The sequence below is a fragment of the Diceros bicornis genome, chromosome 34 (genome assembly GCF_020826845.1).
Source record: "Diceros bicornis minor isolate mBicDic1 chromosome 34, mDicBic1.mat.cur, whole genome shotgun sequence".
Classification (NCBI taxonomy): Eukaryota; Metazoa; Chordata; class Mammalia; order Perissodactyla; family Rhinocerotidae; genus Diceros; species Diceros bicornis.
The window spans coordinates 9,175,165-9,193,420 of record NC_080773.1 but is presented as its reverse complement, the minus strand read 5'-3'; the positions used below and the strand labels follow the sequence as shown (position 1 = coordinate 9,193,420).

General features: G+C 56.6%; 1 protein-coding gene across 1 annotated transcript; it reads right to left on the bottom strand.

The window, feature by feature from the left end:
• Positions 1–621: 621 nt before the first annotated feature.
• DMKN (dermokine) lies at positions 622–13,138 on the bottom strand. Its single transcript, XM_058530949.1, has 18 exons — positions 12,861–13,138; positions 12,041–12,256; positions 11,873–11,929; positions 11,585–11,635; positions 11,118–11,435; positions 9,864–9,926; positions 9,562–9,615; positions 8,031–8,081; positions 7,842–7,889; positions 7,611–7,658; positions 5,360–5,416; positions 4,971–5,018; positions 3,257–3,304; positions 3,100–3,150; positions 2,715–2,780; positions 1,646–1,669; positions 1,492–1,538; positions 622–934 (listed from the first exon to the last, which is right to left on the bottom strand). Coding segments are annotated over exons 1-18 (1,374 nt in total). The 5' UTR covers positions 12,987–13,138; the 3' UTR covers positions 622–933.
• Between the last annotated feature and the right edge of the window lie 5,118 nt (positions 13,139–18,256).

Here is an 18,256-nt window from a genome sequence, read left to right as displayed (position 1 = left end):
TCCACAGGGCTCCTTGGCTTGTGATCAGCCTGGGCTCAGCCTGAGCCCAGAACCTCTGCCTGTTTTGTTGCTGCATTAATGGAGTGGAAGTGTTCCACCACCCCTCTGCATCCTGGAGACACAGAGCTGCTACACGTGGTAAGGCGCTGGGTATGGGCCACTCCCCCGAGCTTCGTGAACACAGCAACCCAACGGTACCCTCACCCACCTTCCGTTATGAGGCTGAAGCGTGTTCTCTCCCAGCCCCTCACTCCTGGTCCCCGCCCGCTCCCCAGCCCTCTGGGACTGGTCTCCTCTCTGAACAGCCTCCTTGCTCCCGCCTCCTGATCTGAGTAGCTCCCCTGTGGCTTTTTCAGGCGACCAGAGCACCTATGACTACTTCGAGTGCAGAAGGCATGGTGTTCAGATGTAGGCTGGGCAAAGATGGTTTTTCACAGATGAAGAAACAGGCGTGGGGGGATCAGCTAGCCTACTTCTCGTCAGGACCCCCAGGTCTTCTCTCTCCACCCTGCATTTTGTATCCCACTCTCAGGAGGAAGGCAAACTATCTGCCCTAAATCGCTCTTCCATCCTCCCTGATCCAGGCCATCAGCATAGTATTAAAGAATAAAATTTGAGGGGAAACAAGATTCACTTTTATTTCCACAGAGAAACTCCAAAGTAGGAAGCTCCTCTGAAGAATGTCACAGTGACTTGAGGTCACAAAATGGAGTAGATAAAGAAAGTGGCTGGTGTATCCGATGAGGCTGGTGGTCAGGAGATGACACAGTGGGGTGGGAAGAAACAAGGGACACGCAGACCAGGTCCCTGACCTAGACGAAGCAGGTGTCAGCACCCAGCCCAGGCCGGGCACGGGGAGGCTGGGGCAGGGGTGCAGGCGGCTCCTTGACGACTGATGTTTCCCAGGGCCTCAGCCATGACGGGAGGTAGTTTTCTAGAAGAAAAGAGAAGAGCGAATGGTAGAATGTGGCCACTCCCAAATCTGTTGAGGCCAGCGTCCTTTCGCCCAGCTCCTGCGCCCCCGTGGCTCCTCTGTGTCCCACCCATTTCAGCTGCAGCTCCACTTGCTTTTGCTCCTCCCTGAGGTGAATTTTGTGGTTCTGCCAGGTTAACCTATTGCCTCTTCCCCACTGGCGACTGCCTTCCTCCTGCCCATGAGTCTTTACTCCTGAAAGGCGCGCCTCTCTCCAGTTCCCCCGTAGGGTTCCTATCCTGTCCCCTCTCCTTAGCGTAGTGCGCCATCCTTCTCCTCCTCAGCTGCCTCTGCGTGGTCCCTCCTCTGTCGGGCCTTCGCCCAGCACCCAGAGCGTGCTTTACGAGTGTCTTCCATCATTTTCCTGTGAGTCTTTCTCCACACTGGGGTCTCCTCCCCCTTAATACCTTGAGAGCATCACCCAGGGCAAAGGAAACGTCGAGACGCCAGCCCTCCCCTGGGTGATGTGCCTCAGCTTCTGGGTGCCTCAGCTTTGCGCAGCTCACTGCGACACTCACCACCAAAACTTCACCCACTGCAGCAGGCCGGGTTGCACCCAGGAAGCCTGCGGGACAAGGAGAATGTCTGAGTGGACATGGCACTGTCCCCTGTACGCCCTCTGGCCTCAGACCCCTTCTCTCACGAGCAGGATTTTCTTGCCCTAATACTTACCGAGGAAGAAATCGTGACTCCTCCCTGTAAAGAGAAGATCAGAGAGGTGATGTGGGGGCTCCAGTGACCTCTCTGCACTCTGCCACGGCCTCAGGGCTCAGGAGGCCCCAGTGGCAGGGTCAGGCTCAGACCAGGATTATCCCAAAAGCCCTTTGGTAGGGCTGCGGACATTCAGCCCGTGGTATTTTTTTCACAGCAGATTTATCATCCTAAGTACATTTTACCCAAGATGATACCGAATGTGGTCCCTGAGCGCACACTGACCAAGGCGAGTGAAGGAGGGCAGGTGAGTCTCCCTCTGCTGCTGGGTGGATAGACGTTGGCCACAGATGATTGGCGAGAGGACACTCGTAGGTGTATTAACTGCATCTTGCCTCCTTTCAGTCAGCGAATACTTTCTGATCTCTCAGTGGAAGCCCTCCCTCACTCCTCCCCCAAGGGCGGCACTCTGTTGTTCTGAGAGATGGAGGGAAATAGCGCCCCGTCTTCTTCGACAGCCTCATTAATATTCAGCACATTCGTTTACTGAATTTATAAGATTGCCTTCTTTGCAACTGCACAAGACAAATCCTCAAATGTTTTTCCTGTTATTTCCTTTGGGGAAGGAAGCGTTTCTTTTCCCACCAGCCAGGAGTTCCCGGGCCAGCTTCCTGTAACTGCTAGCGTGCCCTCCTGCCCCCGAAAGGTGAGCAGTTAGCGAGACGGAGAGGGCCGCTGTGAAGGAAGGCCATTTGCCGTGTGTTCTGTGATGTTTTTGGTGCCGTATATTCCTCGTGAGAGGTTGTTGGTTCCTAGTGTTCTCCGTGACAAGTGATGTGGCCACTGCTCCCTTGTCACCTTTTCTGAGTGAGTGGGTGTGAAACACCTTGAACCCTCCCCTCCATTTCCAGACTACCGTCGGGGAGCCCCAGTCTCCCTACAAAGAGGGGAGAGGCCTGCCTTTCAAAGTGAACAGGACTCGGCCTCAGCTGACCTGCGCAGAGGACCCTGGCAGTGAAGGCTCCCTCCCTTGCCCCCCATCCCATGCAGACCCCAGGGCCGGGGGAAACAGGGCAGTGACAAGTCTTACCTTGGCAGGGGTCTTGGCATACTGCCCACCAGGGACAGTAGGATATGCTTGCTGGTTATAATTGTTCTGCGGAAGAAAGCAGGGGGGTAGTGGGTGGTGGGGGCAGGAGAGAAGGGAGGAGGCATTTTGCTCGGGAATAAACCCCCCACCTCCTGCCCTGGCTGGCCCCTTCTCAGAGCCCCTGCCTTCTCTCCTCCTTGGGTCTCCTCCTTTGCCAGCCAGAGCCTGCACCCTCCCCTCACTGTATGGGCCTAGTCCAAATGGCCCTGCCTCCTCCTTCCCTGGGCACCTCTCCCAACTCCTCAGTGTTGCCTGGGAGGTGAGGGAAGGAGACCAAGGAGAGAGGTGAGGTCTAAAGTGGGTGGCCGGGTGGCAGGTATCTTACCTTAGAAGTTACAGCTACCACATCTTGCCGTCCTGAGCCAGGCTGGGAAAACTACAGAGTCGGGGGTGAAGGAGAGAGAATTTCAGATTGGCCAGACCCGGCACAAGACAGAGGGACCAAGAGCCTTCAAGGGCCATCTGAGAGCAGAGAGACTCACCTGGCCAGCGCCATCTGCCCTCTTCTGGAGCGAGGTCGCATCGGCACCCTGGACGGGAGAGGGAGCTGTGGTTAGGGTGTCTCCGTGGCACTTCAGGCCTGACCAGGCTCGCTGCCTGGGCTCTGCCCTCATTTTGGACCACCAGGGTGGCACCCACCCCTCCCCAGCCCTCTCAGTGGTCTGTGATACATGCTACCTCCAGAGAAGGCGGTGAGCCTGGAGTAAACTGATAGCCTAGATAGGTAGAGGACAGATTTCCACACTCGGCGTCGGGGAGTGAGGGCAGAGAACAGGTTGGGTGACACCACCCCCACCCGTGCACCTGGAGCGTTGACAGGCTGGCCTGAGATGCAGCTGGAATGACACCAGAGCGGCACCCACACAGGCTCCCGGGGCAGACGCAGGTGCCTCCGCCCCAGCCCACCTTTGTGACGTTCAACCCTGCTCCCCTCATAGGCCCTTCAGTCCCTGTTCACAATGCTGTTCTCTGCAGGGGCCTGGGAAGGGTGGATGTTACCCGCAGAGGCGAAGTGTAGTGCGTTAGGATAGCTCTGGGTCAAAGGGGAGAAATACAAGAAAGCAGATGAAGCCACCTAAGACGCACCGCAGAGGCACTTGCCACCAACCCTCTCCCCCATCAAGGCAAGGAGAAAAGTCTAAGAGTAGGAGAAAAAACGTTGTGATCCCACCATCATGGCTTCTCCACTAGGCGCCCCCCACCCCCGCCCACTCACAGCGCCAGGATGTTCTTTCTAACTCTGACTGAGCTCTCCACCTTCCCCATACCTGGCCTTCAATTTTAACCCCACTAGTAGCCCTGACACTGAGGTCACAAACCGGTTGACCACAGGCCTCCAGACATTTTTTGCTTGGTCTGCATTGTTTCATTAAATCAGTTGCAAACCATTAAAAATCAGATTTCTAGCTTTTCCTAAAGAATCAGATGACATGGCCATACTGGTCCTGCATGAGCGCATGACAACACTCAGCTGGAGGGCCTGGACCTCCACCTGTGCACGGCCCCACCTGTCCAGCCTCACATGCCTGGCCCACGTGGACGAGTGAGTGGGCAACCCTGCCTCAGTGCCCAAGGGGCCCGGTTTCCAAAGGCCACTGGCCATGGGGCCTTCTGCAGGACCCAGAGGTCCTGTCCATCTTTCCCAGAACCCAGATATTCAGAGCCGCTGTGACCGCCTGCCCTTGACGGTGACCTGACTCCCGCCCCCGTTCACACTGCCCTCCTGTTGCCCTTCAGCTTTCCTCCCAGTGCCCCCTTTCCAGGCCTGAGAGTTGACCCCAGCTGCGGGTCCCTCCCTCTTCCCCGCCTCCTGGTCCCCTCCACCTGCTCACCGTGTGGTAGCCCCCCAGCTGTGGCTCCCCCCGAGCCAGGCCAAGGCCAGCAGGAACAGCAGCAGAGCGGAGACCGTGGCCACCTTCATGTTCCTGTGCCTGTGAAGGCCCCAACCTCGGCCTCGGCTTTTATCCTAGGGAGGCCCTCCCACTCTGTCCTTCTTCAGTGACTCACAGCTTCTCTCTCCCACCCCACCTCCGCTTAGCGCTTAGCGTTGCATGAAGGAGGGAAGTGGGAAGGGAGGGAGGCACGATCCCCCAGCAGGCAGGGCCAGGAAGTGGGATGGAATCTGCACGCCACTGCCGCGGGCAGGGACGTGAGCTAAGCTTGCTGACCCCGAAACGAGAGGTTCTGCCGCCTTACCTCAGTGATTGCTTTCCAGTTCAGGAAGGGAGTGTTGTGTTTGAAATTCTGGAGGGAGAAGGAGAGATGGTGGACCACAGGGAGACAGAATCCAGAGGGTCGAGTGTGGCAGCTTGTTGGGAAAGATTCAAGGTCACGGGCAAGAATGGGCTTTGGAGCCCGGGTGTGGTTTGGGGTTAGATGAAGATGAGCATACAGGAAGTGGAGGGCGTAAAATTTGAGATGGTATTGGGGATGAGATTTGGGTGAGATCACTCGTCTCAAAAATGAAAAGAGGGGAGATCTTGTGACAGGTAGGCTAGAGCTGAGGGTGGCCGCCTTGAGGGAGCTGTGGAGAGGGATGGGATGACCAGGATCCCCAGTTCTTCAGAAAATGAGACTTCTCCTACCTCCCAGAGTCTGCTGAAGTAGAGGAGGGCTCGAGTGCTGGGGGGCTGAGTGTGGTCCTGTGGATGAAAGGTGGGGATCAGGTTAGTGGGGAGCCGGACCCCCTGCTCACCTAAGCCCCTACTCCTGCTGCCACCATTGCTCAGCCTTCAGAAATTTCACTGCGACTAAGGTTTGGGGGGAAGCTGGGTGTCTTTGGGGACACTAGAATACTGTTTTGGGAAATAGAGGGAGAGAGATGCTAGATCTCTGGAGCCACTGACCAGCCCTCCCTGCCCCAGCACGTGCACAGCGTTCTCCAGCCCAGTCTCCCAGCCTCGGGCAGAACCTAACTGTAGCAAAACCTCCGGAGCTTCCCGCCTTTCCCCTGCCATGCCCCCTTCCACCTGTTTCCCAAAGCTATGGGCTGAAGTCACCCCTTCAAACCACCCTGGACCAGCAGTGGAGACGGAAGAAAAGAGCAGAGACCAGGAGTGTGGGCAGCTATTTATTTCAAGGGCAAGGGTTGGGATTAGAGGTGAGATAGTGGTGTTTTAAGGAGGGGTGGGGGTCCCATCCATCTGGTAGCTCCTTGTCTGAAGGTCATGGGGTGCGAAAGCTCCTCTGGTCCTGGGCAAAGAGATAAGTCCTCAGGGGGAGCTCAGGGACAGGAATTCAGGGAGTGGGGGGCCAAGGCAAGGGTGGACTGGACCCCTGCTCCAGGAGTCTGCAGGGACCTTTTTGCCCACGGCTGTCATCCAGTCAAATCCAGATATTTTGACATGGGTTTGAAAACCCCCATACTTGCCAAGAATGTTAGGTTTTGGCCCCCCTGTGGTCACTCCTCACTCTGGCTGAAGTCCTCAGCTCCCTCCCCCACTGTGAAGGAGCTGGGGTGGGCTCTCCATTCTCTTCTCTGCCCATCTCCTTCCTGCTCCATTTCCTAGATCTGCTCCTCTGGGAAGCCACCCCCAATGAATCCTGCCTCACTGTGAACGCTTGCTTTCCTGATCCCTAGATGTGCAAAAACATTTGGCTGCCTGTGCTGGCCCTCTGGCCAGTGTCTAGCTCTGCCATTACACCCCCAGTTCCCCATGCTCCGGGACCTGGCCTCCCCGTGGTCTGCAGTAATTGTATACAGTTCTGTATGCCACAGAAACAGTCTACTGTGTTCATTTAGTTCACCAAGCCAGAACCCGGGGCAGCGGGGACCTCTGCATCTCCTGGCTTTCACTCCCCGCCTCATCTCCAGAAGGGCACACTGACTCTCCTGAGGTTTGGGCTGTCTCTTTGCCTCCCCGCCTACCACCACCCCGTTTCCCTCGCAAGTTTTGGACAGCAGGGATGCTGGTCTTCATTCTCTTATGTTAAGGCTCAGAAACTCAGCTGCTCACGGGGCCAGTCGGTGGCTAAAATGACCCTGATGGGCAGGGGGAGTGTGGCGGCTGGAGAGCAAGCACCCCGTGGCTAGCAGCAGCCCTACTCGGCACTAGTCTGTAGTAGCCCCGTGGAAAGGGGGGCCCAGTGTTGCCACATTTTCCAAGAGAAGCCAGAAATCCAAGTCATTATGTGAAGTCTCTCAATTTTTGAACTTTGTCAACCAATTCATAGTGTTCAACAAAAAAGAATGAATCAAAAAAGCCCATTAGAGGGCCACCAGTTGCCGCTTCTGCCTTGGTCTTTGTCTGGGTCGTCCGTCTGCCCTTCCCCCCCTCCTTCCAGTCCGCCTTCGACTCCGGAGGTACCTCTGCTACTCTGGTGTCACATCAGCCTAGCCAAGGGGTCCCCCGCAAGAGGAAGGGGCGGGCAGGGAGGAAGGAGGAAGGGGTTCTGGGCCCCAGCTGTCTGCTAAGATGAGGTACGCGCGGGGCCCAGACTAACGCCTGGCCTGCTAGCTGCAGCTGACTACTCAGTCCCTCCCCCACCCTGGCCTCTGCCCCCTCTCTGGTTTCCCGAGGGTTAGGCCTACTTACTCTCCCCTTAACCTGCAGGCCTCCAAGCGGAAAGTGAGCTTCAGACACTCCGGTCTGCGTGTTGAGATTGAAAGAGGCCCCTCCTTGCTCTCAGCCCCCACTCCCAGCTCTTTCCAAATTCTCCCTCTCTTTCTAGGTCTCTGCTGTCCTTCCTCCTTGGTTTTATCTTTTTTTAGCACTGGCCTAAATGCTCTCTTAGTGGCATCGTCACTGTTTGCCCGGCTCACCGAGCAGAGGTTTACTTGCTTCTCTCAGTCCCTCGCCCACAAAGATCAGGATGGCACCGCCTGCCCGCCCTTACCTTGTTTATGGCATCCCAGTTAATGAAACCCAGCTTGGACTTAAAATTCTGCAGAGAAAAGAAGGAGAATGGCTGAATTGGGTCATAACGTAATTGGCTCAGGGCCTCAGGACGAGAGGTCAAGGGCCACCGCTGACAGTCATCATAGAAAGAGGACTTCAGCCTGTGGGGCCAGGGGGCAGGGACTTGGTTTTCCAAAAGAATGTGAGCAGCGTGCTCTTGGGAACTCACCTTCCAGAAAGTGTCGAAGTTGAAGAGCCCAGGAGGCGTCTGAGAGTTCTAAGGAACCGATGAGAAATGGGGTGAAAGAACCCACTTTGAGAGCGCGCGGTGGCGGCAGGGGGTATGGGTGTCAGGAGGGGAGGCGGGCGTTGCTGGACGCGTGGTCCCCGCCCCAGGTGGGGTGATGCCTCCACTCACCAGCGCATCAGTTCCGCTGACAGCTTCACCTCCTCCGCTGGGCGCTTGCCTCTGGGAGGGGAAGAGAGGGACTGATGTTCAGGGCTCGTGCATCATGTCACGCATGCTGCCTATCAACCTGCCCCCAGCCCACTCGTCTCTGCCTCTGCTCACGCTCTGTGTACTCTCTGTAGAGACACCTTCTCCTCTTGTTTACACAGCACCTAAGACCCCACCTCCAGAAAGCCTTCCTGGGATGGCTCACCACTTTCTTCCTAGACTAACCCTACCCCGTCCCTTGAATCGTATTTATATTCTTGCTTCCTCCCATACCCTGCCCCTAAAACACTGCTGGTAGCTAATGTGTAGTCCCACTATGTGCCGAGCTCTGTGCCGTACCCTGCCACATTCCTATGTGGAGATGTCTCCATTTTACAGACAAGGAAACGGAAACCTAGAGCTGCCAGCTTGCCTCCGCATCTGTCTCCATGTCAGACTCCAGTGTCTACACTCTGAACCACCTTGGTCTGGTTACGATGCAGAAAGCTCTGCAGAACTGGGGGAGGTGAGCAAGTTAGGCTTCTGTCCCTGTTTTACCCAAGGGGAAGCCCAGGCTCAGAGAGGGCAACTGCCTTGCCTGGAGACACATAGATGACGAGTGAGACATTTGAACCTCCACCTTCTAATTTCTAACTACGTTCCCACTTCTCAACACTGCCTTCTTAAGTATGGCTTTTAAACATATCCCTTCGACCATTCTGTTATCTTTGTCTGTTTTTCTCCTCACTATATATTTAAGACTTTGGTATGTAAAAAAACTGGAAATAGACTTACAAACTGGGAAAAGTTTTCTTAAAACCTGTCCAGCCATAAAAGGTTAGTGTCCCTAACATTTGAGGAACTCCTCAGAGAGCCTTCTCAAGGTGGCACCACCCACCGCCAGCTTCTCCCCTTCGGGCCGCGCTCCTCGCGCTGTGGGCCACACTCACACCAGCGCCCAGCCCAGCAGCACCAGCCTCACCCAGGAGCCGGTTACAAACCAGATTCTTGGCCCCACCCGAGACCTGCTGAATCAGAACCTATGTTTTCACAAGACCCTTAGATTCCTGCGGACCTGAGCGTAGCGCTTTCTCTGTCAGCACTGTGCGGCTGACAGAAAGCCCAGATTTTCAGAGTAACTAGGAGGGAAATGTACATGTTCAAAACACTGTTTCAAAACTCTGTCGAAGGGGTCACCAAATTGTGTTTACTGGCTGGATGCAGGACATTTGAAAGGATGGTGTTTCTAAAAGGACTGGTGTCCCTACGATCTTTCGCGGCCCACCTGTGGTATAAAGTGAGGGATATGATGTGAGACTTGCGATGAATGATTCCTTTGCAGATGGGTAGTATTTTTAGGTGGTGCCTTTGGTTTCTTCCCCCTGCATTGTAAATTTCCCACAGCCGGGGCTGGGATGGAGATAGCACTAGGAGTGGGGCTGAGCAGAGTTGGAGTACGAGGAGGGGGTGCTGCTGCGGTGATGAATGCAGTCACCCCGAGTTTGGCTCTCACCTGAACCCCGGATCCCCCGGACACGTGCACTTCGTTGTTCCCTGGGTTGTCACACTATGGGAGGGAGAAAGAGAAGCGTTCCTCTCTGTCCCCACCCAGACGGCAATTCCAGCCTCCAGATTGCAGCATTTCACCCCAGGGGAGCCAGGTCCGCCCCACCAGCTGCAGCAGGGGCGGTCCCCCCGCATTCTCAGCCCCAGCCCGTCGTCTCTCCCCCATCATCCGACAGGCCTCAAGGCCCCTCATTTTCCTCCCACAGTTGGAGAGAGATCAGCGCAGGGGTGCGCTAGCCAGACACTCACCTCGGGTTTATTTCCACCTCCACTTCCGCCGCTGCTCTCCGAGGAAGAGCCTGCACTGTAGTCCTGCAAGGGCAAGCGAGAGTCCACGTGGGGTCTTAAGGAGACTTGGGAGGGGTCAAATAGTTCCAAGCAGTGTTATGATTTTTTAACCCTCTCTCCCCAACCTCCCTACCTTCCCGTCTGTAGCCAGTCGGTCACTGAGAAAAGTTATTTGGAGCACAGAGAAGACCGGGTGTGGCCCAGTGCATTTGGAAACACGGGATGGTCTGGGGACTCTGAGCTGCTGCCCCCCAGCCCCCACCGCTCTTCCCCACTGCCTGCCAGGGTGGGAGGGCCTCGGGCGTAACTTCATCAGAGCCGTGACCCTGGCTCCTGGGGCTCATTCTGCCCTCCTCCTGCCTCGCCTCACCCCACATCCTGTCTTGGAACCTAGAAAGGGGAAGGTACCCCTAGAATCCTTCACCGGGAGCCTGGGTAGCTGCTTTGATCAAAATTCCTAGAATTTTCTAAGGGTCGGTCCTAGCTCGGGGGGAAAGCGGGTCGTACAAAGAGCAGTAAATTAAAACAGCTTGTGTTATCTGGCTTGTTCTAGTTCCTTCCCTCCTCTGGCCTGACACCTTTCCCAGACGGCTGAGGAAGCCACGTGCTCCTCTCTGCAGGCTGCTTTCTTGGAGCTCTCTCTGCAGGCTGCTTTCTTGGAGCTCCACCCTGATCGGGCTGCCAGGTTGTGGACCCCTGCTGGCCCTCTCGCCCATCTCATAGGGGCCTGGTGTGTACACCGTATTTATTAGTTCATCTACACCACAGCTCTGTAAATGTCCCTAAGTCTCCACGTGTGCAAGCCTGCCCGATTCTCCTGGGAACTTCCCACACAAGTGTCATGTTTCTCTGTGCCCACTCTCTTCTTCCCTCCGCCACCCCCTGCTCTAGTCAGATTTGCCAGTGGATACGACTACAGAAGTGGTTAGACGGGAGACAGAATATCCGGCTGTGAGGAGTGGAGATGAGAGGACGGAGTGCGCAGAGCCAGGCAAGGCGCTTCCTCTGCAACAGTGGAGTGCAGGTGTAAGGACACCTCGTGGTGGGGCTGGGAAGGTGGGCAACAGAAGCAGGACTCCCAAGGTGACTGCTGCCAGGGATGCCATCCACCCCGGGGCTGGCCACTTTCAGGAAGACCTTGGACTGCATCTGCCCAGCAGGGACCACCGGGGGCCTCAGCCCCATCTCTGCCTTCAACAGAGGAGCAGAACTCACCCAACTGGTCCCAGAACTGCCATCGCTGCTGCCACCACTGCTGCCATCGCTGCTGCTGCTGCTGCCACTGCTGCCACCGCTGCTGCCGCCGCTGCTGCTGCCACTGCCACCACTGCCGCCACTGCTGCCGCTGCCGCCACTGCTGCCACTGCCGCTGCCGCCGCTGCTGCTGCTGCCACTGCCACCACTGCTGCTGCCACTGCTGCCACCACCGCTGCTGCTGCTGCTGCCGCCACCACTGCTGCCACCGCCGCTGCTGCCTCTGCCATTACTGCCACTGCTGCCACCACTGCTACTGCCACTGCTGCCGCTGCTTCCCTGAGGGGCAAGAAGAGACCAGAGTGAGGTCTAAAGATGGGAACGCCGAAATTACCTCCCTCCCTCTCCTTGAACCTGCCCCGTCTGTGGGAAGCGGAGTCCCTGTTCTCTCCCTGTGCAGGAGGCCGCAGGTCACCCCTTCCTCTTACCCCTGAGGAGCCAGAGCTTCCACCTGAGCCAGATGGCGGGGGGTTGGTGCACTGTGGAGGGAAGGGGACAGGTGAGTTTCCAGACTTCAGTCAAGCCCTCGTCACAGGCCAGGCTCTCCTGCTTCCTGTGGCTAGGCTTTCTTTCCCAACGTGTTGCTCCCCATCCGTGGTTCATTTCCCCCCTCTCCCCAGCCCCTCCCCAGGCCCGTCTCCTCCCTAGCCAGTCTGTCTCTCCCACTTTCTCTCACATGCACCCAGACACCCTCTTCCGCCCCAGACTCCTCTTACCTCTATATGTGGGTTGCTACCTCTCAGTGAGCCATAACCGGGCAGAGCCACAGCTCCCTGCAGAGAGGATGAGACTGAATGTGGACGTCCAGAAGGATGAGGGAGGCGTGGAGAGTGTGGGCTTGAAGGGAGAGAGGGGGCAGGCATCAGGCCAGGTGGTTACTTTACCTGAGCGTTGGTCTCCAAGTTGGATGACCCTCCATTGCCTCCATAACCCCAGGAGCCTCCCTGAGAGTTGGTTCCAAAGCTGCCATCTGAGCCTCCAGAGTGTCCATGGCCCCTGGGAGTACCTGGACTTCCAGGATTGCCCTGGCCATGGCTTCCGAGGTCACCCTGAGAGCCAGAGATGCCGTGGCCTCCGGATGGAGGCTGGCCATTGGTTTCCTGCAAAAACAAGATGCCTGCGCTTAGTGTGTGTGGCTGTCTCACTCTGCGATGGGAGAGGGCAGGCAGAGCAACTAAGATAGAGAGAGCCAGAGCAGGACGCAGGGAGAGGCGGGTGGAGAAAGGCCCTGAGGTGGTGCAGGCAGGATGCACAACGTGGAAGGAAACTAACTGCCCCAGACAGCCACAAATACCACACCATTTCAGCCTTTCAGCTGATTCCCAATTCTGCACCCAGCTGACCGCAGCCTCCCGTCTCCACACAGGCTCCCAGCCACTCACCAGGGCACCGATACTGCCGGGCATCCCCTGCCAGGAGATGGGGGCAGCATCTGTTCCAGGTCAAGTGATACTCCCAGCCTCTCTGCCAGCCTCACTCCTGGGGTTCCCTAGAGCATGAGCTGCGTCCCATCCCCATGGTGGATGGCCCCCCAACCCCATGGCCGAAAGCATCCCCCATCCCAGGTCTCATGGCCTCCCTGGCTCCAGAGCTGCCTGCCTCTCCAGCCCCTTGGCTCACGGCCTCCTTAATTCTGTGCCCATTGGCCTCCTCGATTCCGTGGCTAATGGCACTTCCCACCTCGTGTTCAATGACTTCAGCTACCTGGTGTCCGAAGGCCTCCCCAGCACCTGCTGCAGCGTCCTCCTCTCCACTCGGCAACGGGCCAGCGTCCCCACTGCCCAGGCACAGGGCCAGCAGGAGGCAGGCCAGCGACCCCTGTAACTTCATCTCTGCCTCGCTCCTCTCTCTTCTGGGTGTCTTCTTCCCACCCAACTTTACTTCTCCTTGCCCTTTCTCTTCCTCTGCGTGCCCTCCTCGGTCCTCTTCTTCCTTCTGACTTCTCGTTCTCCCTCCCTGCAGGTGTGCTGCCTTCTCTCTCCTTTCCCAGACTCCCCTGTCTTCCCAGAGTCCTCCTCCTGCCACTACTCCTTATACTGCAGCTTGGAGAAGAGGGCAGGGCTGGGCAGCCTGGAGTCCCTCCCCCAGTGACTCAGGGTCAGCGCCTAACTGGGTAATGAGCCGTAATTGCGAGTGTGACACTCTGTGTTGAAACAGAGAGGGAGCCCAGCATCAGGAAGAGAGGGTTAGATGGGATGAGACAGGTGCAAAAATGTTCCAATTTCCCAACCCCAGGAATTTGGGGTGCAGGGTGGGGGTGAGGGCATCTGAGGCAGCACGGTGGAGGGGACTTAGGAGTGAGGAATCACAGGCAGGACCCCACCAGGGGACAAGGGTAGGGAACCCAGAAGAATGAGACCCACCCTAGGCGTAAGCCAGCCTGGGTCAGGGGCACGAGAATGAGAGACAGCTGCCCTGTCTTGGCCTTTCTCTCTCAGTTTCTGTCGGGCCTTGTCTCTCCCTCCTCTCTCCCCTCCCATACTGTCCCCTAAAGGTGACTGCCTTCACACTCTTCCACACCCTCTAGCCCACAGAGAGCCTGGGCGCTGTCAGCCCGCCCTGGGTGGGGACCCCAGGCTTCAGGGAAGGAAGTGGCCTCGACCCTGAGAGTGGTCATCAGGGCATCTCATTAGCATTCAGCCTGCTCTTGGGTGTGGAGCCGGGAGCTAGGCGGGCCAGCCAGGCCAGCTGGGCCAGCCGCCCCCAGGGAATGAGTGGGAGGGAGAGACCTAGGGAGGGAGTGGCTGACCCAGGCATCCATCCTGTTTACCTGGCCCGCCGGGAGGGGGCTTGCGTGTGACCCAGGGCCTCCTGTGAGCGCTGGGACTGCACCCCCTGACCCAAGCCCCAGCCTCCCCCAGGGGCCAGGGCAGCTGGCAAGGGGACAGGGGCCAGCACAAGGGCCAGAGCCCTGGGTCAGCCGCAGGCCCTCTCCCCGTCCCAGCTCAGGATGCAGAACTCGGGTGTCCTCCCCAGGGCTCAGCCGTGCTCAGCAAGCGTGGCAGCTCTCCAATCCCAGGGGCCCAGGACCTCCCACTTGGCACTGCCTCGTATGGCTGGGATTCAGCGCCCGGTTAGGAGGGGCCGGTTTCCATCCATCTTTCTCAATGCCTCTCACTCAGTCTCTCTCCACCCCAACACCCGCACCCCAACTTGTAACGTCCAGCACCTCTTACCAGGTAAACACAATCTGCTTCTGTCCCCGGCGGCTCTTGCCTCCCTGTTGTTCCTCTCTGACTCTTTCATGACGGTAATAATGGTGGCGGTAATCGCCATCATCATGCAGCTGCAGTTTATCAAGGCTTCCTATGTGCCCAGCGCCGGGCTAAGTCCTTTAAGGCTCAGGCAGCCCTGGGAGATCAGCCTTATTATGACCCCGTGTGTAGACAGGGAACTTGGGGCTCAGAGAGGACATGGCGAAGGTGTGGCAGAGCCGAAGCCCAGCCCAGGCAGGCCTCACTCCCAGGCCCGGCTCCCGGACCTTCTGTCGTCTCAGGGTCTCAGACCTCCCACTTTGCGAAGCGCGCTCCTTCTTCTCTGGGTAGAAAGGGTTTTGGTCTTGCCCCGGGACCATGTAGAGGGAAGAGCAGGAGTGCATGGGAGGCCTCTGGGGTGGGTGATGGAGACCCCAGCCTGAGCCTGCTGCTTCCCTCTCCCACAGGGCAGGCGGTAGGGTGTCCCCGGCTCAAAGACTCCTTCCCACACTCGCCTCCCTCGCGGGACGCCGCCTTCACAATGGCGCATGTCTGCCCTCCCCCTTCTCTGTTACTAACGTTGTTCTTGAAGCCAGCTTACTGTCTTGAGTATATTTTAAAAGCATACTTGATATCACTACTGTCAGTGGAAAGCCAGCATCACTTGCCCGTAAATAGAAAGTACCAGAAAAACATAATGAGAAGCCCCCATGGCGTTACATGATGGCTGGCTCCAGGTCCTGTGCCCTCCTTGTTCAAAAGGGAGATTAGCAAGTGTGAGAGAGATGTTCGAGGCACACCAGCACAGAAACGCAGTCTTCCTTTTTAACTTAATCAGAAAGCTTCCAAGAAAATCGAGAACAGAGTAAGTTTCTCACTGTGTGGTTCAAACTGCTTCAAAGCCCTGTGCACAAACCACCTGAATCCTCCCATGTCACCAGCAGTTCTGTGTTCTAGCTTCTGGGAAAAACTGCCCCCCTGGACCTGAGGGGTCACCTCGAATCAGTGTTAAGGCTGATTATTATTGTTATATTTATTTATATTGTATTATATTTATTAAATGCCTGTTGTGACCCAAATAGAATACTAGGTGCTTTCACACACAAGATCTTGTTTAATCCTAATCATCACCTTGAGAGGTAGATGTTATTCCCATTTGACGGATGAGGTAACTGAGGCCCAGAGCTGTTACACACACGCAAGAGAGGGTGTGAGAAGTTCATCATAAAATGGCACTGTTGGAGGGGCCAGCCTGGCGGTGTAGTGCTTAGGTGTGCGCACTCTGCCCTGGCGGCCCAGGGTTCGCAGGTCCGGATCCGGGGCATGGACCTATGCCCCACTCATCAAGCCATTCCGGGGCGGCATCCCATATACAAAACAGAGGAAGATTGGCACAGATGTTAGCTTACGGATCATCTTCTTCACCAAAAAAAAAAAAAAAAAAAAGGCGCTGTCGGAATTTAAACAGCTTTTGCTCCAGCGTCACCGTGCCTCCTTTGTTCTCGTGCATAATCGCATCCACAGATCTGACATGCCCCTGTCCTGCCCAAGACCCTCTGATTCCAGCTGTTCTCTCGAGTTCAGTACTTCAGTCATTCAGCAGGTGTTTATTGGGGGCCTCCTCTGTGCCACGCCTGTTCTAGGCCCTGGAGACATGGCCCAGAACACGGTCAGCACAGTTGCTTTCTGGGGAGTCACATTCCTTGTGGGGGAGGCTGGACAATGAACATTGCAGGTGGCGATGAGCACTGTGAAGAGAAGCACGGTGGGGTGAGGGAATAGAGAAGATGGAGGGGGTCTTTTAAATAGGGGGGTCAGGAAAGGGCTCTTTGAGATGTGACCTATGAACTGAGACCCAAAGGAAGTGAGAGGGTGAGCCACGAGGCTATCTGGGGATAGACTATTCCAAGCCCAGGGAACAGCAGTGCAAAGGCCCTGAGGCGGAGCCTGCTTACTCTGTTCGAGGACCACTGTGGCTGGAGCCAGGGGGAAATGGGAGTAGTTGAAGTCAAAGAGGTGATTGGGCCAGATCATGGGGTCTTGGGGAGCATTGTAAGGACTTTGACTTTGACTCTGAGTGGGGTGGAGGCAGCCGAGGGCTTTGAGCTGAGGGAGGCTGTGATCTGACTCAGGTGGCAACAGGGTTCCTCTGGGGAACAGACTGGGAGGTGGGGGGAGTACAGAGACCAGGGAGGAGGCTTGAGGGGAGGATGGAGGTTGGACTCAGTGTAGGGGGGAGGTGAGGCCCTTGGCCTGGGTGCTGTCTCTGCCCCGTTCTGTGGGGTCCTGGGCCTCACGCTGGCCTCTCCTGGCTCGCCTCGTCCACAGCGCCTACCGTGGAGCCCACGCTCAGGTCCTGGCGCCACCACTTCCTAGATATGCTCTTAACCCGCCCGGGCTCCAGTGTCCCATCTGGAAGAGGGGAGACCGTGAGAGTTACTGAGGTGACACGTGCAGAGGTCTCGGCACAGCGCCTGGCCCACGGGAGCGCTCGGTGCACGTTCCTGGCAGTGTCGGCCGTGTCGGTGTGGCTGGAACGCTTTCTTGGCAGTTGTTCAGTTCTGAGTCACAGACACATGCACACACAGCTCCTTTCAGAAGGAGAAGCTTAAGTTTCTGCCAAAAGCAGGACTGATTTTGAAGTAGCCCCCTCACCAGCAGAGGTCACCCACAGGGAAGGGCTCTGAAAAGAAGCCAGCTGTCACCATCTGCTAGCTGGGTGACCCCAGGGACCTCTCTCCCGGCTCGGAGCCTGGGCTTCGTCATCTCTAAGGGAGTAATCACGTCCTCGCCTCGTGGGCAGGTGCGAATGGAGTGAATCATGGCTGTAAGTGCTCAGCACAGACAGCCGCGCACCTAATCAAAGATGGCGTGAGGGGCCCACCCAAACTCCTCTCCCTGTTCTTTCGCACCTGCAGAGAGGCCCTCCTCTCTCCCTCACTCCCTAGCCTGGCCCTACCTGTCTGTCCCAGGTGCCTCCTTCTGGCTCAGACCCCACACTTGCTCCACGGCCTTCCCTGTCTGCTCAAGCCAGTAGCCCTGCCTCTGCCGGTTGCCAGACATTTGTGTCTGGCCCCGACCTCTCCTCTTGACCCTCTTAGTCTAGGAGGACAATGGATATGAAACATAAAGATATAGTTACAAGTTATCGTAAGCACTATGAAGACAAAGCCCAGTGTGCAGGGAGAGGGAATCTCTGTTCGGGTTGGGTGGTGAAGGCAGCTGAGAGCTGGAGGGTGAGGAGGAGCTGACGCAGGGACAGAGGGCGCGGAGGATATTCCCAGCAGAGGACAGCACGCCGGGCCCCGAGGCAGACGTGAGCCCTGCCCCAGTTACCCTTCAAAACCGGCTAAGCTCTTCTTTTCCAGAAGCCTCCCAGGATGGACCCCTGCTCACATGATTGTCCCATACCTCTTTGGCACTTTCAGGATCCCCGTCCGAGCCACCCCAGCAAGACAGTGTGCTTACAGATAGAGCCAATGAAAGCTTTACTTTATGGAAGAATGAGTCCCTTGGCTCTTCTCCTTCAGAAGGGGCTCCTCCGAGCCGTATGAACAACGTCCAGGACAGCGAAGATACTTGATAAATGCGTGATGTGGATGAGAGCTTCTACTTATTAAAATGCAGGGAACACGTCTGCAGTTTGTTTGGAAAAGCATCAAAAATGTGTTGCTATGTGGCTAGGTGGACAGATGTGTGAGCAAGCGAACACAGCAAACTGTTACTGGGAGCCTCTAAGTATCAGTGCACAGGGATTCGCTGTGAAATTCTTTTATCTTTATGGTATGTTTGAAATATTTTCAAATTAAAATATTGCAGGGGAGGGAAGGAACATATGTGATAAAAATGAAGGCATTCTAGGGCCAGCCTCGTGGCTTAGTGGGTAAGAGCGGTGAACTGAACTTT

Bases quoted from the DNA above. Each gene is read 5' to 3' on its own strand.
- DMKN (XM_058530949.1), bottom strand. From the start codon at position 12,986: ATGAAGTTACAGGGGTCGCTGGCCTGCCTCCTGCTGGCCCTGTGCCTG. The intron at 11,436-11,584 runs GTAAGAGGAAGG...CTTGCCCCTCAG, and splicing joins GAAGCTCTGGCTCCTCAGGG to GGAAGCAGCGGCAGCAGTGG. The intron at 7,890-8,030 runs GTGAGTGGAGGC...TCGGTTCCTTAG, and splicing joins TCAGCGGAACTGATGCGCTG to AACTCTCAGACGCCTCCTGG.